The following is a 25,610-nucleotide window of genomic DNA, read 5'->3' on the forward strand; positions in this document are numbered from 1 at the left end:
GCTGCAGCCCCTGCCGTCTGCGCAGCCTCCGCTGCAGCCCCTGCCGTCTGCGCAGCCTCCGCTGCAGCCCCTGCCGTCTGCGCAGCCTCCGCTGCAGCCCCTGCCGTCTGCGCAGCCTCCGCTGCAGCCCCTGCCGTCTGCGCAGCCTCCGCTGCAGCCCCTGACGTCTGCGCAGCCTCCGCTGCAGCCCCTGACGTCTGCGCAGCCTCCGCTGCAGCCCCTGACGTCTGCGCAGCCAACCGCAGCAGCCTTTGTCTCTGTCCCGTCTCCGCTGCCGTCCGCAGCGGCCCCTGCCACTGTCCCTGTCTCGTCTCCGCTGCCGTCCGCAGCGGTTCCTGCCACTATTCCTGTCTCGCCTCCGCAGCCGTCCGCTGCGCCCCCTGTCACAGTCTCCATGTCGTCTTCGCTGCCGGATGCAGCGCCCCCTGTCATTGTCACTGTCTCCATGTCGTCTCCGCCGCCAGACGCGGCGCCCCCTGTCATTGTCCCTGCCTCGTCTCCGCTGCCGGCCGCAGTGCCCCCTGTCACTGTTCCTGTTTCCCCTCAACCTGTAAACCCTGACCTAGTTGTTCCTGCCTTGCCCCAAGCTGTTTCCTCCCCACGGAACCCTGTTAGGCCTGCCCGGCCTCCACGTACCCAACCCTCAGCTACTCCCCGGGGTCAGAAGGCTCGCCCAGTTCCCAGTCCCATCCCTCCTCCTGTGAACGTTGTTGTTCCCCCGCCCCCCCTCCCTTGTTTGTTGTTCTTGTTGTCCCACCCGAATCCTCTAGTTGTCCTGTCTTGTCTTCCCTTGTTAGTGTTTGTCATGTTTTCGTGGGTGCTGTCCAGTGTCCAGTCTGTCTTGTCCTGTGTCTCTCCTTGAGGGCCGCCAGGTGGCGTCCCTTGAGGGGAGGGTCCTGTAAGGACTCTGCCATAGTCTGGTTTGGTAATTATATCTAGTTGTGTATGGCAGGGTCCTGACAGTACAATGTTTTGTGTGGGAGAGCGTGGTTTTGATATTGTCATATCAGACCACGTTTTTCCCATGTCTTGTGACTTTTCCCCGCTCCCTTGTATTCTCTTGTCATTGTGTGTTATTTTTCCCCGCTCCCTTGTATTTTCCAGTCTTTGTCTTTTAGGTCTTGTTTAGTCTAGTGTTCTGTTTTCATGTATGTATATGTGCATGTGGATGTATGTATGTGTATGTATGTGTATTTGTATGTGTGTGTATATATGTGTATGTATGTGTGTATATATATATATATATATATATATATATATATATATATATATATATATGGATGTATGTATGGATGTTATATGTATATATGTGTATATTGTATGTATGTGTGTATATGTTTTTATATATTTGTATATATTTATATATATAAATATATTTATGGTTTTGTCTTGTGGGTACTGTGGTTGTCTTGTGTTTGTATGTGTTTTACAGGTTCACTTGTGCTTCCCTCACAGGTGTTCCTGTTCAGTTTGATTGCCTCCTCTCGTCTTCCTCACCTGTTGCTTGTTTTCCCGTCATCATGTCTGTGTATTTAAGCCCTGTGTGTTTGTTTGTTCCTTGCAGGTTCGTTTGTCATAGTTTGTTGAGATACTCGCCTGTCACTTTGTCTTTATACTAGTCTGTCACAGTGTATGTTCTTGCCATTTCTAGCTACGCTAGTTCCTAGTCGTGTTTTGTGTCTGTTTCTTGTTGTGGAATTATCTCTCCTACCCCAGTCTGTGCTCTCTGCTACCCGGGAGTTTTTCTGTGGACTCTGATTACTCGACGGCTCTCAGAGACTGTTTCTCACTCACCAGTTACGGACCACTCTCCTTCTGCCTGCTTAACTGCCTGCCTGTTTTATTGACTGCCTTTTGTGCTTACAGCAGCGCACACTCGCCGCGGCATTGCCGCTGTCCAGTAGGAGGGTCCTTCAGCACTGAAGCTGCACGGCTTCTCCCTTCAGCACCACTAACGCTCTCTCTCTGCCCGCCACAGGATCTCCTCTTCCATCTGCCTCGAGTGCCTGTAGTCAGACTGTCATCTGGCCTTTTGTGGTTGGCCCCCACATATACTCTCTCCCACCGTTCGCTGTCTGGCCGGAGCCCGAACGTGTGTGGCTCTCCTCCCCGGTGCTTGTGTGTGCTCCCCGCCTCAGCCGTCTGCCCTGGTGTGGCTTTATGCCCAGACGCGCAATTGTCTGTTTACCCACATTATTATTTAAATAAAACCTTCTGTTTACTGCATTGGGATCTTCTCTGTTTTCTTGAGTCCTGACACATATATTTTACATATTTTTGAGCAAGGAGCACAGAAGATAATGTAAGTTGTTATTGATCAATTTCTTCACTGCGACAGCCCTAGGAATGTAATGTGTTAGGGGCCGGTCACAATAGACTTTTTGTTCCATTGACTTCCATTCATACTCATGCGAATGAATCAAACTGGAAACACAATATTTTGTATCACCTGGAACATTGTGATCAGTACAAGACCGTGACTTTTCTCTCTTAGAGGTTGTGTAACTTCTCTTTACTAAAAAAGCACAAATGGACGAAGCCAAAGATCATATTGATGAGCTGTTCCCTGCCCACTCCCAGCAGCAACATCCAACAAATACTTGCATGCTGAAAGTCTAGTGTGACCGCAGCTTTAGCTGGGAAAAGACAAATGGCCTGACTTCACTCCCATTGGTAGCCGCTATACCGAAAGTCCCTAATAATATACATAAAAAATAAAAGTTTCTCAACTTTGTTGTGTCACTAGACTCAGCCACTTCCTGTCACCATTGGTCACTGTCGCCTGTTAAGTATCCAAACTTCATCTGTGATGAATGAGATCCCTGCTAGTTGCTGTGTGAACGGAATCATTAGAAAAAAAATATTTTTACCAAAAGTATTACTGTATCTGCCTCACTATTGTCATGTTAACTCATCAACAAATATATTCTGAATCAAGTAGAAACATACTTAAAGTCAGTACTGCATATTCTCACTCTGTAGTTTCTTAGTTCACAGGTACAAAGGGCCAGTAATTTGTATCGTGCTGATATTTCTGTCGGCGGTAAGTTCATTTAATGCTTTAAAGATTTGTTACCTTGATTTATTTTGTGACTATTGTAAATATTGATTGGAATTATATGAGTTAATTTAAATTCTTAGAAAATTAATTAAAAGCTGCATGCATGTTAATCAATGAAATAGTCAAAGTGACATTGTCAGTCTCATAACATAAAAATACCCAAATACAAGTTTAACCCTGGAGAACCCATGGGTTAAATTTGGCCCATGTTAATTGCTGCTAATAAAAGGGTTCTTGAATTCTCCAGGGTTAAAAATAACGACTGCTACTGAGATACTGTGAAGCAACATAAGACTGACATTGCGATGCTGGTTTAAATTGTGCGCTAAATGTGTCCTACTACATTGCTTGAAATGGTTTCTGACTACAATGTAAAAATACATACAAGTGCATTTTTAAGTTTAAAAATAAAGCCAAAATAACTTAAAGGGATAGTTCGGGCAAAAACGATATTAAACCCATGATTTACTCACCCCCAAGCTGTCCGAGCTGCATATGTCCATCGTTTTTCAGACAAACACATTTTCGGATATTTTAGAAAATATTTTAGATCTTTCTGTTGATTAAATGTAATGTTACGGGGTCCAGCAATAGTCCACGACCTTCAAGTCCAAAAAAAGTGCGTCCATCCTTCACAAATTAAATCCAAACGGATCCAGGATGATAAATAAAGGTCTTCTGTGGGTAATCCGTGTGGTGTTGTTGTAGAAATATCCATATTTAAAATGTTATTAACGTAACTAACTTCCTTCCGGTAGCGCCGCCATCATGGAATCATCCGCATTCAGGATGAGAGCTTACGCAGCGTACATAGTTTCTCTGCTGCTGCACTGTCCCCCCGCCCTCCGAATTTGTCATACGTCACTAAGAAAAGTGCGTACACTACGCTAATACGCTCTCCTGAGTCTAAGATGGCGGCGCTACCGGAAGGTAGTAAATTACGTTAATAACATTTTAAATATGGATATTTCTACAACAACACCGCACGGATTACCCACAGAAGGCCTTTGTTTATCATCCTGGAGCCGTTTGGATTTAATTTGTGAAGGATGGACGCACTTTTTTTGGACTTGAAGGTCGTGGACTATTGCTGGACCCCGTAACATTACATTTAATCAACAGAAAAATCTAAAATATTTTCTAAAATATCCGAAAATGTGTTTGTCTGAAAAACGATGGACATATGCAACTCGGACAGCTTGGGGGTGAGTAAATCATGGGTTTAATATCGTTTTTGCCCGAACTATCCCTTTAAATAATGGAGTTGGGTTAGTTTAAGCTACATCAACTCATGAATAAAAACTGTAAGTTAAAATGACTTGTAAATTAAAGTTGATTGATACAAAGAATATCAAACAGTGTTGGGGTCAGTGTTGGGGGTAACGCTTTACAAGTAACGCGCATTACGTAATTATATTACTTTTCTGAATTAACGAGTCAAGTAACACATTACTTTATAAATGTACACTAATATTTCAGTTACTTTTTTTTTTAAAGTAATGTGAGTTACTTTTCAATTTAATTATTTCAATTTAAAAATAAAATACTGTATGTATGAATGTACTGAATTAAACTAAACATATTGATGAGAATAACGCACTCTGTGCGCCTGAGCAGAAACAGTTTGAGTCAGAAACGAAGATGGCCGGCCAGAGCTTGACATTTTTGCGATCATAAAACACACATGCAAGGCCTAAAAGAGATCAAGCCTCAGCCAAGTAAAAAAAGCAGAGATAATTCAGTTTTTGTGACGGACTTTTCATAGAGATCCCATTCAGAGCAATCTTTAAAACAGACACAGACATGCAGCCGCTTGCCATTGGGCAATACTTCCGGGTTTAAAAAGTTGCGGATGGGCGCCACCTGGTGGATAATAGCGGTATTGCGGAAAGACTCGTCATTGGCGGGGAAGCGTTTTCTCTTAATTGACGAGATATCTCGTCAATGGCGGTGAAAGAGTTAAGTAATGCGTTACTTTACTCGTTACTTCAGAAAAGTAATATTATTACGTAATGCACGTTACTTGTAATGCGTTACCCCCAACACTGGTCCTGACTAACAACAAAATGAAACTAAAGGTGTCTCACTAATTATGCATATACAGATACACAATAATCAAACATATCTGTAACCTAGTAAGGTTATAACATACACTCACCTAAAGGATTATTAGGAACACCATACTAATACTGTGTTTGACCCTCTTTCGCCTTCAGAACTGCCCTAATTCTGTGTGGCATTGATTCAACAAGGTGCTGAAAGCATTCTTTAGAAATCTTGGATTATATTGATGAGATGGCATCTTGCAGTTGATGGAGATTTGTGGGATCCACACTAGGGTTGCTATGGTGACAGAATTTTCCTACCGGTTAATCAGCAGGTGACACCGGGTGGGAGGGGCTTATAAATGCGCATGCAGACGTGTGCATTTTACTTTTGAGTTACGTAACTGTTTAAATGCAGCGTTTGCGTAAGCGGCGTTAAATCGCGTATGAATTTGCGTGCAATGCAAATGCAACAGCTGGTTTAATTAATTGCTTGAGTCAATGTACGCAGGTTCTAACGAGTCAGCCAGTCCCAAGCAGAGCAACCGACTACTTCTCCATAAAGCACTGCTTAAATGATGGGTTTATTATTTTTCCTGATGAAAAACACAACAACAAAACGATCCCGCTTATATTAAACAATATATATGTATATTATAACAAAAACGAGTCATCATAATTCTGCCATCGTTTAGTCAGTCAGCTCGCCTTGCACACTCTGAGGAATAAATAAAATCTGACACCTGCTGCTCTGTGATGTGACGCTCGTTCAGCTCCGCTGAATTCAGGCAGCAGACACATTCAGTTGTTCATGTTTACTCTCTCTAACGAAACTAAAAGATTTAATTACAAGAAAATATCAAAAAGACGGTGTAGCGGTGGGCAAGTGCATTTGCATTTTAAAAAACACACCCAAAACGACACATTTTTGCTCAAACCTACAAAGTGGCAATGCTAACATTTTCATGCTATGACCCCTTTAATGTCGGATAGGTGTCAGGAGTTTTTAATATTAATATCAGTGGTAAATTATTAGTTAATTTTTTTTAGTACATTTTATATGATAAATTATTAGCTATATTATATTGTTGTATTAGTTAGATAAGATCAGTTGGATTGCTTTGTAATGAAGCCAGCAAGAAAGAGGAAATCCTCCACTGTCTGGGAATATTTTGAAATTGTTTTATTTTACTGTGTTGATATAATTATAAATATAATATATATAAGTCACACCAACATCCGAAAATAGTCCTCTTGGTTTTTTTCAATAGCGGGGCTTTTTCAGGTGCTGCGTAATATCAATGCACAAAGTCCTCGATTATTAAGCCAGAATGAGAGTATAGTTCCTAGCTATATCTGCCTAGAAAATCACAACTTTTAATTTTCTGCCAGTCTAAGTACACGATGTAACTACAGAAGTCACATTTTAAATGAGTAAAATATCAAAACTATTTGTTTTTTTTTGCGCAATGCTAATGGTCTAATCAGATTCAATGAATTATGCTATGCTATGCTAAAAATTGTACCGCCAGACCCGGAGATCAGCTGAATGGATTCTAAAACGGTAAAAATCAAATGTTCAACTCTAGGTGAGCTGGAAAATTAGCATATTTTCAAAAAAGTGGAGTGTCCCTTTAACAGCAGTATTATTGTTATACGTTCAGATAATAATCATAAAAAACAACTATTTTTACAGGTTTGTACTACTAATATTTGACTGGTATATTAATCTTCTTTCAGACTGTATGGACATTTCTGGATTGTGGTCAGATGCAAAAAATCATGCTTTCCATGCCCAGAGCCCATTCACTGACAAAACACATACAAACAAATGCATCATCAACAATTTCAGTGCTTGACATGGGAATCAGTGAGGAAGAATGGGATAGACTTCAGAAGGCTCTTGACTGGCCGAGTCCAGAACAAGAAATCACACAGCTGAATCAGAGCACAAGTCCAGTTCACACAACATTCACTATTGTGGGACTCAATGAAACTTACAAAGTGGGAGAGAAGATCCATGTTATTATTACAGCTAGAGATCACAACAACAACTTAAAATCATATGGAGGTGATTTTTTTCAAGCAAAGCTTTTCAATTTAAACTTAAAGGTATGTATCTGAATCCTACAACACATTTTGTGTCTGTGTATCTGATGTTAATTTTGAGTACCTGTAGACAGGCACAGATTGGCCATTGGGAGGACCGGGAGAATTAAAGGTCGGCCGGTCTGTTTTTTGGCCACGAGGGCCATTGTTGTCATGACGCGTCTATATTTCAGTGCGCTTGCCACGTGACTTGATATAAATGGCCTCTAAAAGGAAAATTTACAAAACTTTTTTTATTTAAATCATAGATGTAACAATGATTTGTCATTATTGTCTATTGCAAGAGTAACAAAAATATATTTATTGCAAAACTCACCAGTTCAATAGAAAAAAGTAAGTCTCAGATGAATAGGCCATGTTTGAGATAGGAGTTTTTGTATATTTAAAGCGTACATTTTGCGGTTGAAATCGGCTTGTTTTTCCGGAGATTCTAGCGTGCAGCGGGGGGCGTCATTGTCTGTGTGTATTTACATACTGTATAAGCAGCTTGGTTTTCGCCCCCTCCCCCAAAGGGAACAGCGTGACTACTGAATAAGGATAGTTCGCCCAAAAATGAAAATAATATAAGTAATGACCTACCCTTATGTCGTTCTAAACTCAAAAGACCTCCGTTCATCTTCAGAACACAGTTTAAGATGTTTTAACGTTAATACTATCCTAAATAGTATTCGAAACTAGAATTAGTACGTCCCAAATCGTAGTATGTTGAAATGAGTATCCCAAAGATACCCAGATGGTCTACTATTTCCGGTTAGAATTCGGAGTGCGGATCAATGCACACTCTAACGGCTAATATTGCCCACAACCCATTGCGTGCGGGAGGGAGGAGCTTAATCACACTGACCTTCTTGCTTATTTGTAGTAATACTGTGGCTGTACAAATGTTAACTTTATTAGTCCAACGAAAGAAAAATGGTTACTACACTTTTACTATAGTAAAAGCATGGTTAATTTTCATCTGGGTATTTTTGAGTTATATACATGTATAAACTACTAGGGCCGGGACTCGATTAAAAAAAATTATCTAATTAATTAGAGGCTTTGTAATTAATTAATCGAAATTAATCACATTTTAATCACATATAAATATTTGACCTGAGAACATTGAGAAGTTATTTTTTCACACGGATTTTTAGTATACCATGAATAATGACTGAATACATAAGCTTAAGCAACAAAATATTGTTTATTTTTGTCCAACCAAGTCGTTGTACTCGGAGTCGGGCTAATGTCCACGCTAGCTGCTATATGTTTTGCATTGAGATGATACTTGAGGCTCGATGTGATGCGGGTGATATGTGAATTCCTTGTTGCATAGCTTACACACAACCATGCTCTTATCGACGCTTCCATCCGTTCGTTTTTTATAAAAGAATTTCCCATCCACGGGGCCAACCAAAGCGATCTCATCAGCTTCTTCGTTCATGTTCACTGTGGTTTGTTGTTGTCTGAAGTCATGAACACTAGTTGGTGCTCCAGTATAATCGATCCGCCGAAACTCATCCAATCAGAAAGGTTCCGCGGTGCAAAAATAAGTGCGATTGAAATGCGTTAAAAATGTTTAACGTGTTATTTTTTGTGTAATTAATGAATCTTAATTAACGCGTTAAAGTCCCGGCCCTAGTATAAACCTTAAATATTTTGACTTAAAAATAAGTAGCTTTCATTACATACATTGCACATGAACGTCAGAACCAGCCGCCTCACAAACAACCTACGTTTGGTTCTACAATGACGCTCCGTTTCATTCCTCAACTTGGTAGAACACATTGTAAAATGTATTGTGAAAAAAACGATGAGAAAAAAGATGGTAATAGTAAATAACATTATATTGGACATAAGTTATAAGAATGAATGAAATATTGTTAACAGTCGTGGTGTGCGTTACTAGGCAACCACGTTTTCGTTAACGTTGCATGACGTCATCGAAGTATGTCCCAGAACGTGCATACTCTTTTGCTACACACTCAAAAGTATGTATGTTTTCCTAACTCAAAATGTCCCAGATCCAACTTGTGTCCCTACTTTCCGTGACTGGTCACATATTTTGTCAACCCTACCTCTCAATTGTGCCCCTAGTCTAGCGGAAGCACATCCATCGGTTAAAAGTGACACAAATTTTCAAACAGTTGCTGTAAAATAAAAACACCTTCTGGTGGTTCTTCTTCACATATTTATTTTAGTATTTAGTAAGAAATACTACAACCATGCGGGGAGAAGTGAATATTGCATGACACGCATCTTAAAGTAACAAGTTGGTTGAAACCCAGAAGTTCGACCCAGAAATTTGACGCGCCTGCTACGGTGTCAGCATTGCTACTGTTTGAACAACTACTTGTTGTTCAGTTCGGTTATGTACACACTATGCAGAGTTCTCTAAATGCTGTTGTCACTAGGGTTGTCATATTTACTCCTGTTAAATACTGAACTGTATGTGTACAGAACAGGATTAAGCATTAAAAGGTGAACTGACAACCATATTAATATCCAGGGTGTACGGGACAATTATTTAGTTTTATCCAGGTATTAATGGGAATGTCTGCTCTGTCATGTCATTTGATACATTTTGAGCTTTGGGGTTTTTGAAAATTTTGTCATCAAGTGTTTAAATGTGCGTCATGGATATGACAGGTTTCTTTATTGAAGAAAAAAAATGCCTAGAAGGGAAAAAGTCTTCTGTATGCGACTATGCGCTGTGCAGAAAATGACAAAGGCACGAGCATTTGTTGACTAGTGTTGCCAGATCTTGCTCGAAAAAAACAGCAAACAAGAAAAATCCAAAAATAAACCAAAATACAAATGCTTTACCCCAAAGATCAAAATATTGGAACCGCATGTTCACACTTCATGAGCCAAAAGCCATAAACGGTTAAGCGCCAAAATGGTATGTTTTCCGATTTAGATGCGTTTTCCCTGTGTTTTCGCTGATTTTACACCATACACAAATTCTACCGCTCTCTTTTGCCACTGATTTGGCCCACGGGCCTTGTAATTGACTCGTGCTGTAGAGCATTTTTAGATGTATTTGGGATATGTGCACAGAAATATGTTCTTAAGTCATTTTTGTGTGTGCTGCTGAAGATGTCATAATAATTTGTGCAAATCTGTGTCAAAATCATAGCATAAAGGTGGCCATCTGGGCAGAGCTAAGATCACAGTTATTTAACCACGTTAAATGTGATAAAATTGTCCATGGAGCATATATGTTATGACACAAATGTTATGATGCATACCAAGAGATCCATATGAACACAAGCTATGCAGTTTCTTTTATAGACAGCAGGAGGTTACACATTAGTAAAGAGCTAATTGCTGGTTGAGAAAGGGCCACTAAACGGTGGACGTGTGATATACAGAATTTAATGGGTCTGAAGCGATATACCACAACAACAAAAAAACTTTACTTTAAATAAATTATTAATTAAAAGCAATTTATACCTTATCATTTTATCACATTTAACTGTGTAAAATGTAATGGTACTGTCGTGTATGGGTTTATAAATAAAAAAAATCATAATTCCATGAGGCTGAAAATTGTCTGTTGAAAATTAAAAAAAGTTGTATTTAAAAAAAAACTGATTTATTTTTAAATTAATTTTAGAAATTGAATTTTGTTAATTACATTTTTAACAATGAAAATGTTTGCAAAAGGTTTTGAGTTAAATTATTCACACCTTAGTTATACATTCAATTGCAGACCCTAAAATGCAGGCACTTTTTTACACTTATGTTTTTTTTTTCAATTGGAGCTATTTAACATGCTTTTTTGCTTCAAATACATTTGTCATTATTTTCCTTCCATAGTCCCAAAGAGTTTAATTTATAGATGGCATCATGAATTCACAGATGTATTGTAAAATACATCATGAGAAAATGCTACCATCACTCTTTTAACACAATAAAGACCCAAAACACACATCTAAAGCCACTGGTTTGTAAATAAGAATAGGGAAAAAGTGATTCAGTGGCCAAGCATGTCTTGAGACCTCAACCCTACTTTTGAGGGGACTGTGGAGTTCCGAAATAACAAGTTAAACATCATTCTCCATCCAGCATCTGAAAAAGGTCATTGTTCAAAAATTAATCGGGTTTGCAACACCTCATTTATTGTAAATGCATAATTTTTCGTATCCTAAAATGTTAAATGATTTATATGCTTTTTTATCGAAACTGTTTTTGTAAAAATGCAGCAAAATGGTCTCATATTCACTTTCAATTTTCGAAGGTGTAGTCATTCATGTTCCGACTCTGAGCACTGTATATAATATGATAATTGCATGATATACTCTATCAATGTCCAGGCAAGCGTTTATGGCAAGGTTGAAGATCACCGCAATGGGACGTACACTGTTGATCTTCTGCTACCCTGGGAAGGTCAGGCACAAGTGTCTGTTCGACTGGTCCACTCCAGTGAAGTTATAAAGTTTACTAAAAAATACTGGGAGTCCTCAATTGCACGCAGCCATTATTATGGCTACTTTGAAGGACCAGGACCTGATGGACTCATAAGTGAGAAAGTGGAATGTAATCTTAAATGGGGCCCAGACGGAAGTTGGATTAAAGGCAACTGCTGCTGTGAATATAAAGATGTAAAAACAGGAACGGTATGGCAATGTGAGAGACCAAAGAACCTTACCTGTGACTACTGGGTGTATCATGAAAGAGGACCATTGAAAAGTCCGTTAACTCCTTTTGAGAAGCAACTCATTTCAAGGTAAACAGAAATCTTCGACAGACCCATAAAAAAGAGAAAAGTCTCTTTATGAAAATTGTAAATATAAATTCTGACATTTATAATTATGGAAGATGTTTTTATAGTGCATGTAAGTTGAAAGCCTATATTATTTCAGTATGTCTTGTTTCCTGGTTTTTGTAATCAATGACTTCATGAAAGTCAATGCTAATTAATCAAAATGTTTTTCTTACAGAAAATTAACAAATGTTGGCATTCCTGGAGAAACTCAAATCATAAACATCCTCCCCAGTACTGCAGGCAATGGTATGTCTATGGTCAAATATTGTACATCATGTGTAGATAAATAATACAATAATATAAATGAATAGTTCACCCAAAAAGGAAAATGTCATCATTACCTGAACTTCATGTTGTTTGAACCTCGTTCTTCATAACCCAAATGCAGATTTTTTTAAGTGTTTCTCTTTCAGTGCACAGGCAGTTTCAGAATGTTTACTATTATACACTGATTGATTTTGAAACTTTGGCAAAAACATGTCCCACTAAGAAAAGTGCTAATTCTGTTGGAAATTAATAACATTTTCATGAAGAAAAAGAATCAATGATATAATCAGGGGGTCCTTTGCACATATGTAAGGTCCTTTTATAGGTTTATATTTGAAGAGTTTGGTTCCAAAACGCAATAAACGCCATTTTTGAAAAAAATGAGTTACTGCCAGAATCAGTATTATATCAGGTCAGTATTAAAAAGTAAATTCTTAATTTTACGCAAAATCCAATATCCGCCGTGTTATTCTGTCATCTTTTCTCCATTTTTTCCCAAAACGCAATAAACGCCACTCCTCCTTTTTTACAGAATGCAATAAATCCGTTCCAGAAATTACAGCGCACCATTCACGCAATGTAAACAAACAATGGTGCCGCGCTGAGTACACGGAGTCCTAGTTTTTCTCATCTACTTTGTACTTCGTGAACAACAAACAAACAAAAACAAAATAATACTTTAATAGCATTGATAAACCTGTGATGGTTTTCTGTGACGGGAAAGAAACGTAAGCCATCAACATCTAATAATTTCCTCAAGAGGCACTCGGAAGACGGGTGCTTCTTTGCCCGGGCCAACAGCATCAAGTTTCTGTCATGATAACAATGTCATTGACCCCAGGGGATCTTATGAAAAACTTTCCATTATTTTAAGCCCGGTATACACTGTGCGATTTTAAATAGTCTTTTAGGATTGTTGCTTGCCACACTGTGCGATTAAGATCGTAATTAAGTCCATGTCACACTATATGATCTCAGTTTCCATCAATGTCAGACTGTACGAGTTTAAAGACTTTTAAAAATCGGACGCACGCAAACAAACGCATCCGCAGTTTTACGTCATCGATTGACGACGGCTGGGAAAACACACGCTGAAGCGAAGGCTAACAAACCGAAACAACATCTACTGCTCATTTTAATCATAACTTGTCTCGAGCATAAAAAGAAGAAAAAACGAAGGAGACGAGTACCTGGCATTTGAATTTCCAGCGCGATTTCTCTCCAGGCTGCTTCATTTTTATCCTATCATGGTACAGAGGCGATGACACATTGTACAAACACTCTTTATTGTTTCCATAACTCCACAAGTTTCTCCTCCTGCTGTACAGTCTACCTGGTTCTTTTTTACATTTGTCTGCGTTGATTTGTTGTTGTCGCCGCACTAATTGTGTCATCGGGTTCTGTGCTTCTATTGGTTATTGAGCTGCCGGTTGTCGTAGGGAGATGTCACACAGCAGGATTGTATCTCAAAATTTCTGACACTGCCAGAATTTTGTCGGAGGATAATTTTGATCGCAACGGTCATTAATCGGCTGTCTGTGAACATGTCAAACTAGCGATCAAAGACGGCAGATATTAGCCTGGGATTCCAGAAATTGTTTAGGATTTCAAAATTTGTCCCGGACAGCTAAATCCTGGCTGAAATCTCATAGTGTGCACCGGGCTTTACTCAAAGTCAACGAAAATATATTAGGGTATAAAATGGTATTTTGCTATGATGACATGAACTGGGATAAGATTTTCAATTTAAACCGCCAGCATTAATTGTGTTTATTACACTATTCAGGCATTTAGGGCAAAGAACGTACCCATTTATTTATTATATGATATAAACACAGCATACAAAACAATCACAACTTAACTTAAAAAATTCCAAGTGTACCGAGTTCAAATGATCAATTTATTTGAAGAAAAGATGCAAAAGTGATGACAATCCGCTGTAGTAATCGGATCCGGACGTACACTGATTCAAAAACTGCTGCCAGAAGAAGCGATGATGCATCATCTATGATTGTAAAAAGGCATTGGCTCTCATGTAGAGCTGCACGATTATGTATAAATTGAGAATCAGGATTCTTTTGCTTAAAATAAAGATCATGATTCTCTCACGATTCTCAAGAACTTTGTTAATTTTAAAGACGTACAACCCCTGAACATTATTTCACATTAGTTTTTACGGTAAATACACAGCAGTAAGTGACCATAGACTTCCATAGTAGGGAAAAAAATATTTTGGAAGTATTGTGATAAATATGTAAGCACACAGTTGAAGTTAAATTCCATCATATTTTTTTATTCCTACTATGGAAGTCTATGGTCACTTACTGCTGTTTGTTTACCATCATTTCTCAAAATATCTTCTTTTGTGTTCATCAGAAAAAATCAATTCATACCGGTTTAGAACAACATGAAGATGAGTAAATGATGACCAGAATTTTCATTTTAAAGTGAACTATCCCTTAAGAATGTGACCGACTACGTTATGCTGGTTTATGTTTGAATGAGATCTGACTGTTCGTTCTTCGTATAAAGTAATCGTATGGCTTCAGTTCGCAAGGTTTGCAACGTGAATGGTTTGTAATACTTTTATACTGTTTTATGCAATAGAAATCTGACTGTACTTTTACTTACCTGTTGTGTTTTATATGGTTGAGAAGTGGTTGGGTTTAGGGTAAGGGTAGTGTTTAGCTGCTCCAAAATAACTTTAAAACCATAAATGTTTATGAAACTATATCTACATTTACAAATGCATGAAATTAAATGTGTCTAATCTGATGTATAATTCAAAAACCTTAAAATGTAACAACAGGTTGTATAAGATACTGCCGCTAAAGGACACTAATACCTTAATACGTCACTTTACGTCGTAATAAGGTGCTTGCACAAACGACCTATGAGGTCGTTATTTTTTGGAGAACTGTCTCAATTTGAGAAACAACAGCAATATAGTAAATGTAAATGTCTTCAGGACACTCCAAATGTCTGACAAAAGTTGAGATTAGTTATTTATTTAACACTTTTAAGGCATTTTTGAAGCTTGAGGGATTTTCTGTTTATACTAATGGTTTTCTGGCATGGGAGTGGCGGTGACTCCCATACAATAAAACTCAAAACATCACTTTTAAAAAAATCTGTGTTTGAGTTCTGAGAACAAATGACATTGGGGGTCAAACAAATTTTAACTTGATATTTTTAATATTGACTGAGTATGATCATGTCAAAGATTAAAATCATAGTGAAATTAATGGAAAAAATCGAACTTTGATGCTCTCAGAATTAGATTTTAATACTTTAGCCTGTTTTTTTACTGGCATGGTCACATATGTATACTTAGTATCCATCATTTAAATAAAATGCTGTCTCTTCTTTAGGCACAACAGAAAGATGCAGATCTGGTCTGACCACACCAGTTCCTGCAGGGTTTTATTTTAAGGATGTCTGGAAGTCCTTTGTGTGTAACACTCAAAGTTTTAGTTCACCACAAATGATGAATTGTCTTCAAAACAAGATAATTTACTTATTGGGAGACTCTACCACAAGGCAGTGGTTTGAGTTTTTTCAAAGAAAAATGCCAGGCAAGTAATTTAATGACATCACATCATTCACTACAATTTAATTTCTTAATAAATACCTACAAATCAATTTCTCTTGCACTTTTTACATATTTTAATTGTTGCAAAGCAGCTTTAAAAGAAAATACATTTTCAAAAAAAAAAAAAAAAAACTAGTACAGAAATGTATAAATAAAAATTATTTAATTTTGATGGGTTAAGAGTTGTAAATGAAGGTACAAAATTTGTCACTGGGGCAGTACCTCTTCAAAAAGCACGCTTTTGTATCTGAAAGGTACATACATTTTTAAAAGGTATCATCACAACTTTTGTATATTTCTTTCTGAGAGTGCAGTGATCTGAGAATGATAACTACTATGGACAAATCACTTGAATTGGAATAAACAATGTCCACACTCCAATATCCTTTGCATAATGATGTTTATTTAATGCATAATTCGCAGGTTTACAAAGTTAAACTGCAGGATAATATAATGGCTATGGCTATGTTTATGGCTATGGTAAGAGCTCCTCGCCAAGGGCTATTACGGCTTCAATCTATCCTCCATCGCAGTTTAAATTAACCCTCCATAAGCAGCCTGTCTCACCCCCTCAGCCCGTTTCCCTAGGTGAAAAACGTAGACCAAGTGGCCCTAAGAAGGGCGATCTGGAGATGGAGGGGATCACTCTTGGGGGGATGGTGAAGGACATCCACCTGAAGGATTTTTACTTTCATGTCTCGATTTTCCCAGACAAATGCCGTTTCTCCACATTGTGTTTGAGGGGTGGGCATATCAGTACAAAGTCTTACCATTCAGGCTTTCTCTCTCTCTCCCTGTGTCTTCCTGAAAGTAGCGAAGGAGGCTTTAAAACCCCTGAAAGAGAAGGGTGTGCGTCTTGCATAGATATACAATTGGCTCATAATAGCTCAATCACCCAAGGAGATTGTGGCACAGCAGTGTTCACTGTGTAACCATTACACCTGCGTGCAATCTTACTTATGAGTCAGGTCTCCAGGCATGCAATAGTTTAAACATGCGGCGTGTGGATTCAGGTGTCTGGACGACACCCCAGCTGCATTGGCACATTAATTGCAAAGAACTGTGGGCTCTATATCTTGTGCTCGTCCGTTTAACCCTCTGGGGTCCGACCATTTTGGGACACTGTCAGAGGTTCTAACATGCTCTTACATTTGGTCTTTTTTCAGTTGCTTTAAAACATAATAATGGCAAGTGTCTCATACCACTGTGTTCAGCACAAACTGGGCTAAAAAATTATATGAGCTACATGTATGTACATGTTTGTATTTTTGAGAGAAAAATGTTTATGCGTGGTTTTTAAAAAAGCAAAAAATTTTAGTCACTGATATAAGTCCACAAAACCCATACTAAACATGTTTAACAAGACTTTTTTAAACAGAATCTAGTAGTCTAGAGTTCTTTCTTTAAAATGATGTGAAAATCATCCTGCCTACTCATTCACATAAAACAGTATATTGATTTAGAAATTGTAAGACACTTTTTGTTTAGAGGGGCCGTTTGCGAGAAGGATTGATTGACAGCTAGCAAACAAAGGCTCGCATAATGAGCTGCATAATGAGCTGCATAATGAGCTGCATAATGAGGCAGTAATGTAAGAGGGAACTACAGTAAAGAATGTGAGGACAAATGTATACATGCTTGTTTGAGGTTTATTAAGAAGTTAACAATATAATAAAAATAGAAATGAAGGTCAGTAGGACATTTTCAGTTTATTTGGAAACAAACCCTATTCAAAAACTTAACTTGTATAAGAAACTGATAAACAACAGAGCTGTAAACTTCATGTGGCTCATGTTACCATATAACTTTATGTCCAAAAAGTGTGAATATGTTTTTCCACTTCATAGTTTTGTACTGATGAGAGGGATGCAGACCTGTAAGAGAGTTATAAACAGCTGTTAGCATAAATTGTCCACAGAAATACCCTTACATACATAACTGATGGGTAAATGATAACACTACATTCAGATAAACTAAACTGTCATGTACATAAACTAAATTAGTATCTCAGATAAACATCTGCAATGATTAGTTATATAAAAAGCTGTTTTCAGATGACTGTTTCCAGATGCCCATCCCCTTATCGTCTAGCTTCTGTTTTAAACGCGTTTCTGTAAGCGAGTATGAACTTTAAAAACACATCACATATGGCGTCCATGTGCGCAAGCTCGCGTCTCCGTGGAAACAATGCGGCGCTCATAATAAAACGGTGTCGCGTGTAAAGCGCAATGTATGGAATGCGTTGCATGTAAACAATATCATATTACAGCAGATCCCGCAGTGCAGCATTACTCAAAGTTGCCATGAAGGATACGAAAGTGAATAACTGTGTCTAACACTGTACAACATGTAACAGATATCCACCATTACGTGAGATCACACGTACTCGTTTGTAAATAAGCATGTAAACATGGAATCATATTACAGCACACACTTAAAAGATACAGCAGTGCAGCATTACTCAAAGTTGCCATGAAGGATACGAAAGTGAATAATGGTGTCTAACACTTTACAGCATGTAACAATGAAATCCGCCATTACTTGATCACGCATCCTCGGTTGTTAACAATGCGAAAGTTTTTCAATCCGAAGCGTGCAGTCTGCTGAGGTTGCTTATGTAGGCAGAACAGCACAAGCCATAAGCGTATTACAACATGATAGCAAATATAAATGAAGAAAAATGACTTACAGTTTCTTCGGGAATATATCCTCCTCCAGTGCGTCCTCCATTGTTCTTCTTCTTAGGTAACGCTAAATATAAACGCTTCTCTTCCTCAATGTCCAGACATAAATGAAGATATTCCTCACGTGTGTGCAGCCCCGCCGCTCCCATAACGCGCATCACGCGCTGTGCGTAGGGCACCAGATGCTGAGAGGGCACCAAAACAATAGCCTAATGAAAAAAAATTATAATGCTGATAGAATTTCATTAGTCTATTGAAATATTATTACGCACTTTTTATCCATGTAAATGTTACAAAAAAGGGGGGACGAGATAATTTAATTGTGCTAGTATAGAAAGTATGCCCCACAGCCTTTGATGGTCCGTGTCAGTTGATCGCGCGGGCGCCTGACGAAGTTTGACAGAGGCCGTTTCTCAATCTGAAGGCTGCAGCCTCCAGAGGTCGCATTTCTAGGCTGCATACATCATCAAAACGTTCTTATTTCGTAATATTAACGATTATGAAGTTGACCATTATTCTTAGTTAATCGTAAATTGTTTTAATATGCTTATGACTTGCTAATGTAATGTTCAGTTAACTAAAATAAACCAGGCTTGATGACGTATGCAGCCTGCATATGAGACCTCGCGCAGGTTGCAGCTTTCGGATTGAGAAACGGCCAGTCAGTAGGCAACTTTTGGAAATGGCCCGAAAAGACAGCAGGGGTCAGGATCGGAAAAAGAAAAAGATGAAACTGCGGGATGATGCCCGTGCATCACTTGCAGGTAAGTCTATGTTTAATTCCTAAATAAGGGAAATGCGCATGGGCTGCAGCTGCTGCTAATCGTAATGCGCCTCGATCTTGCTGTGCTGATATTAATGTTAGCAAACTATGTTGTTATAAGTTATAACTTCAGTGCAAGCTAAATTGAGATTTTACTGTAAAACATTACCTATGCATTTTACAAATAACTGACGGCAGCTGTTACTTTCTTTATACGTTTTTTTAGATATTGAGCAGTTAGTTTATTTTGTGGTTTATTTTGACGTGACGGTGGTTAATACTTAGTTAATGTTAGCAGTCAGTGCACATGGTAGGCTAACAATTCCTGACTGTTAAATATATATAAATATAAAATGTCATGATATGAAGCAAACATTACTGTGACACTTAGTTCTCTAAATCTTTGTAATATTTAAGAATTTTGAGTATTCTTGTTATTGATGTTTATTTAATGTAATTTATTTAAAGTGACATTGTACTTGGGAAAAACATGTCTGGATTATTTTGATAATTTAAGTTTGGTATTTGTTCTATTTTGCTATTCTATAAAAGTTTGCACTTTCAAATGTGTGTGTTGACTAAAGCTGTGAAGATTTTACTTTCTGCTATTAAGTTATATGTTTGGTAATAAAAAGTTAAACTGGCAAAAACAAACAAAAAATTTCTCAGGGTCGGGGGCATTATAAAGGAATTATGCATAGGGCACCAAAATGGCTAGCAGCGGCACTGCGTGTGTGTATAAAGTTTATAATCCAAACATGTGGTAAAGTCTTTAAATCTGATCAAACTTTACTTCGTCTGTTTGTTATTGTGTTGAGCTGCTCCTCATTACTATCTCAACAGCGTGTACCACCTGTGGACGTGACCGAATTAAAGATAATGAAGTCAGCCAGGAAAAACAGTACTCCCTTTACTTCAATGCAGATTATATAAACAGTCAATATTTGTTTTTGATTATAATTAGCTTGTTTAAAAGTAGACATTTCAGGCTTTCTTTGGATATGTGTATCATGTTTCTGTGACGAGTATTCAACTGATTTTTGTAACGTGATTTGAGAGACAGCTTGACGGAGACAGAAATGTCTGAATGCGCACCCTGTTTATTTTCTTTATTTGACAAAAACACAAAGATCTCTTGTTATTGTGAATGTACACATATTAAAGAGGACCCTTCACAGTTTCAAATGATGTCAAACACATAAGTGTATGATTATTAATGATGGAGTATTTTAAGTTGATTCTGCTATGATAAGGAGAAAACACATCAAAACGCGTTGACGCGTTTTTGGACCCCTGGGGGTTAAGCAACAAGTTACGGGGCAAAGACATATTAGTAAACATAGACAACACTGCAACTGTTGCATACATCATTCGCCAATGCAGTTTATGCTCTCGTCACCTGTCCCATTTCGCACTTCATCTCCTCCTCTATAGTCAGATAAATGGATGCACTGGCACACAGCTGGCCGCAGGGTCTGCACAAATTTGCATTTCCCAGTGAGCCTTATTGAACAGACACTGTGCTGAGTCAGGGAGGACAAGGAGAGCATTTTATTAGTTGCGCTGTATTGGACAACCAGGGGTTGGTTTCCAGAACTCACGCTTTTTCTGAAGAAGGGGGCATATTATGGCACTATATCTCGGTGCACAGTAAGTGTTAGCTCCCGCTTGCGATAAATCACTTAGCTAATTGATTTACTACAAGCAGTATCTAATACTATATCTGCAGTGCAAGCATCGTCCACAAGACAGGCGTAAGCGCTGAAATCAAAGCTGTTTGCTGACCGGTGTTCTTCTCAAAAAGAAAACTCTCGAGAATGCCTGATTAGCGTTGTGCTTTTGTATCTCCAGCATCACTGTGATATCTGCTCACCACACACCTGTAAACTGTAGATCTGTGGGTCAGCACGACCTGTTCATTAGATTTCTCAGAGGTGCACAAAGACGAAATCATTTCCCCCCTCCCTCTGTTCCTCCTTGGGACCTGCCCATGGTTCTGAAAGCCCTCCAGGGTTGTCCCTTCGAGCCTCTGCATACCGTGAGTATTAAGTTTCTTACTATGAAATCTTTAACGCTCCTTGCATTGGCCCCTGTGAAAAGGATAGGGGATCTCCACGCATTTTTGGATGATGATTCGTGCCTTCAGTTCGGACCTGATGTATCCAGTGTAACACTGAGATCCAGGCCTGGCTACGTACCCAAAGTTCCCACCACTCCTTTCAGAGACCAGGTGGTAAACTTGCAAGCGCTGCCTTTAAAGGAGGCAGACCCAGCCATGGCTTTGTTATGTCCTGAATGTGCACTAAGTGTGTATGTGGACCGAACTCAAGCCTTAGAACTTCAGACCAGGTCTTTGTCTGTTAAGGTGGTCAGCAGAAAGGGTAAGCTGTCACCAAGCAGAGGATGTCCCATTGGATTGTGGACACCATCGTCCTTGCTTATCGTTTGTAGGGCATCCCATCCCATGAGTTCTCAACATGGGTTCCGGGTTCGGGTCAAAAATATAAGCAAATGGGTCGGGTCGGACCTCGGGCTTAATCTTTTACGCTCCGTGAAAAAAAAATATTAATCATCACTGCTGTTCACCGTAAAGAAAGTCTGGTCTGGCTGCTGCGTGCAACGTGCATCACAGAGAGGGGCAGGGGATAGCAATAAGCTCCGGGGCGGATCAGCAACGGATCCAGACCGGAACTGCCGGCTTCAGAGCGGATCCATTGCGGATCCGCCCCAGAGCTTATTGCTATCACTGCGTGCACGCCTGTTGCCTGGAGAAGAAGAGATGGAGAAAAGTAAATTTAGTAAATATTTATATAGCCTGTATTTAAAGTTTATTGTTTCAGTTGTTTGTATTGTTAAACGGCGTGAACATTAAAGCTTGATTTGAATTCCTGTCTGCTGGTCATTTTTATAGCCTGTATGAAAAAAAAGGCAAGGAGGGTCGGCGGGATCAGGCCGCGGGTCGGGTTTGGACAGATAAATCACGTTGATGTGTCGGGTTACATCGGGTCCGGGCTTTAAAAGACACGGGCTGGGTCGGGTCGGGTTGTAATTTTCAGGCCCGTTGAGAACCCTTTTAATTTGAGAGCTTACTCTACAAAAAGTGTGGCATCATCTTGGGCATTAGCTTGTGGTTCCTCGCTGACAGACATCTGTAGAGCTGATAGCTGGGCGACACCTAACACGTTCACTAGATTCTACATTGTTCTTATCGAGGCAATATCCTCTCAAGTTCTCTCCTCAAACAGACGCTACACTGTAGTGTCAGTATGGAATGCTGAAATGGTCAAAGCATCACAAATTTTTTTTTTACTCTCCTCCATCGTCTTGGTGGCTCATGCCGCGGAGCATCGACTGTCAGCCTCTCACTAGATGTATTCTCTGAAAACCTTTGTTAGGCTAGGCGCCTCCATTGTGTCCCCTACGCAGGTTCCTATGTGTGTATAGTCTGTGGGGTTAATCCTACTAGTCCACGTTTTTCCTTAGTAGAGCCTGCTCTGCATCTATCATACCATGTTCAATTCAATTCAATTCAATTTTATTTATATAGCGCTTTTCACAAAAGTCAATTGTTTCAATGCAGCTTTACATAAATAGAAGCAGTGAAAAGCACAGAAAAACGACAGATAGCACAACAAAATACATGATAGCATAAGCAGTTAAATTTGCTGCGGCTATGACTCAATATTATAAGCGAACGTATTACTAAAGTACCGTCTAGAAGAGGAAGCTAAGTAAAGCCCAAAAAGGCTGCCTCCCCGGGGTGAAAAACCCCCTAGGAGAAAAAAACTCCCGGGCTTTTATCCGAGTAAAAATAAGTCATGGGAGGGAAAAACCCTTGGGAGAACGGATAAGGAGATTTAGCGTAGATTAAGCGGGTTCTGCCGGTGATCGTTGGTCAGGCATCAGCCGGGCATCAAGTTGAAGGACGGCCAGTAGATCAGAGGTGTGCCGACTTTCACATCTACCGGGACTGGTTCTATTTGTCATGTTGTCCTCGGGGTCGAGGACGAGACAGGGAGAGAAAACAAAATCGTATTAGCGTAGCGGCCGTTCATATGTATTGAAGTGTCACACAGTGATGTGGTTTAACTCAGCTTAGTTCCAGACAGACTAACTATTGCGGCATAATTATATTATCCACAGTTGAGGATTTAGCAAATTATAGTATATATGGTAAATAAGGGTCACCTTCCGATCTTTAAGAGAAAATGAAACCTGACGACCCATTTGACTAAGGCCTAAAGCCCCACTGTCGTCGTTAATGCAGGTTCAGTGGCAAACGGGTCTATATTGTATACCATTTACAAGACCACGAGAAAACGCCAAACATCGCAACCCGACCATACGTGCTAACCCGTTTGACTATGGCCGGAAGCCCCACTGTCGTCGTTAATGCAGGTTCAGTGGCAAACGGGTATGTATGGCATACTATTCACAAGACACACGAAAGCGCGAAAAACGCATCCCGACCATACATGCCAACCCGTTTGACTAAGGCTGGAGGCCCCACTGTCGTCGTTAATGCAGGTTCAGTGGCAAACGGGTCTGTATTGCATACTATTTACAAGACTTACGATAGCGCCAAAATCGCAACCCGACCATACTTGCCAACCCGTTTGACTAAGGCTGGAGGCCCCACTGTCGTCGTTAATGCAGGTTCAGTGGCAAACGGGTCGGTATGGCATACTATTCACAAGACACACGAAAGCACCAAAATCGCAACCCAACCATACGTGCCAAACCGTTTGACTAAGGCCGGAAGCCCCACTGTCGTCGTTAATGCAGGTTCAGTGGCAAACGGTGGCAAACTATTTAATGCAATCCATGTACTGTTCAGAGATTCTATATGAGCAACCAACACATCCTCATCCCATTGCGTCAATATTTGACGCCACTTGACCATGCGTCAATATGTTACGCGGAGGGTATACCCTTCGCGTCATTTTTTGACGAACTGGGGACTTCAATACTATTAGGTACGCGAAATTAAACAGTTGTCGCCTGACATTGGGGTTAGGGATAGGTTTGGGTAGGGATGTCATTATGTAAATCTAACCCTAAACCGACGCGAAAATGGTAAGAAAATGGTACGAAAATAGGAAAGAGAATGCAACGGACTCAATAGTATTGAAGTCCCCAGTTCGTCAAAAAATGACGCGAAGGGTATACCCTCCGCGTAACATATTGACGCATGGTCAAGTGGCGTCAAATATTGACGCCATGGGGTGAGGATGGGCTGGAGCAACCTGTCGGTTGTTTCATATTTTTCATGCCACCCAGTGTAACCTCCTTAGGGGATGGCTTCCGCAGCGTTCTCAGTTCCGCCCAGGCTAGTTCTCTTCCCAGTTTGCCTTGTTAAATACTCGCGTGTTGGGGCGGCCCTAGCGTATGCAAATACCTGCATGCTAAGTTCCTTGGCGTTTTACTAGTTTCTCAAAGTAGATTGGTCCCGCGAAGCATGTTCCCAGTATGTCTGTCACAATGTGATGTCTCCGTTCTCTTCCTTCAGGGAACGAGGCTTACTTCTGTTACATGTTTTGTATGCCTTCATATCAGGAAAAATTTACATATGTTACAAAAATAAGAAAAACAAATGTTTAATTTGACTAACTTATCTTTTTAGGTCTGACAAAAATTAATCTTCACTCTGATTCCCAGAATGGCCCCTTGATGGCTGTGGAGTGGAAAAATAATATCATTATTCACTGGAGGCCACATGGTTTGCCTCTGCAGTTTCGTAAAATGCCAGCAGCTGACCTGCATTATATCAGCAATGAAATTGATTCTATAACAGGTGGTCCTCATGTGGTTGTTGTCGTCACAATATTTGCCCACCTGGTTGTTCACCCAGTAACATTTTATGTACATAAAGTGGCCGGAATTCGTCAAGCTGTGGTTGCACTATTGAAGCGTGCACCAAAGACTACTGTCATTATCAAGTCTGGCAACACCGGACTCACAAAGGTAAAGTACACTGCATGAGTTTCTTAGCCATTTGCTCTTCTAATTTCAAACTACTTCCTGTGCATTACTGTTTGCATGCTACTGTATGACTGAAAATAAATTGTTTTTTAATTATCCTTTTAATTTCCTGTTCAATTATATTATAAAGTAAAATGGTTACACTTTATTTTGATAGTCCACTTTAGACATTCTACTAACTATAAATAACTTTGCAACTACATGTCAACTATCTTTCAATAATTTGCAACTACACGTCAACTAACTGTCATTAGAGTATTAGTAGACTGTAAGGGTTGGGGTTAGGGAAGAGGTTTGGGTTAGTGAATTAAGTTGACATGCACCTGCAAAGATACTTATAGACAGTTGAATGTC

General features: G+C 39.5%; 1 protein-coding gene across 8 annotated transcripts in view; it reads left to right on the forward strand.

Moving 5' to 3' along the window:
- Positions 1-25,610, forward strand: part of LOC135785316 (NXPE family member 3-like) — a 111,300-nt gene that overhangs the window by 80,200 nt on the left and 5,490 nt on the right. For 6 of the 8 annotated variants that reach the window (XM_065294689.2, XM_065294690.2, XM_065294687.2 and 3 more), the window contains 6 exons: positions 2,991-3,043; positions 6,847-7,218; positions 11,517-11,929; positions 12,144-12,214; positions 15,607-15,810; positions 24,898-25,238. In XM_065294689.2, coding sequence (XP_065150761.2) covers positions 2,991-3,043; positions 6,847-7,218; positions 11,517-11,929; positions 12,144-12,214; positions 15,607-15,810; positions 24,898-25,238 — 1,454 coding nt within the window. Of the gene's footprint in view, positions 1-2,990; positions 3,044-5,277; positions 5,442-6,846; positions 7,219-11,516; positions 11,930-12,143; positions 12,215-15,606; positions 15,811-24,897; positions 25,239-25,610 lie in introns of all 8 variants that reach the window. The other 2 variants (XM_065294691.2, XM_065294692.2) reach the window with 2 other exon arrangements.

This window comes from Paramisgurnus dabryanus, chromosome 22 (assembly GCF_030506205.2).
Source record: "Paramisgurnus dabryanus chromosome 22, PD_genome_1.1, whole genome shotgun sequence".
Lineage (NCBI taxonomy): Eukaryota > Metazoa > Chordata > Actinopteri > Cypriniformes > Cobitidae > Paramisgurnus > Paramisgurnus dabryanus.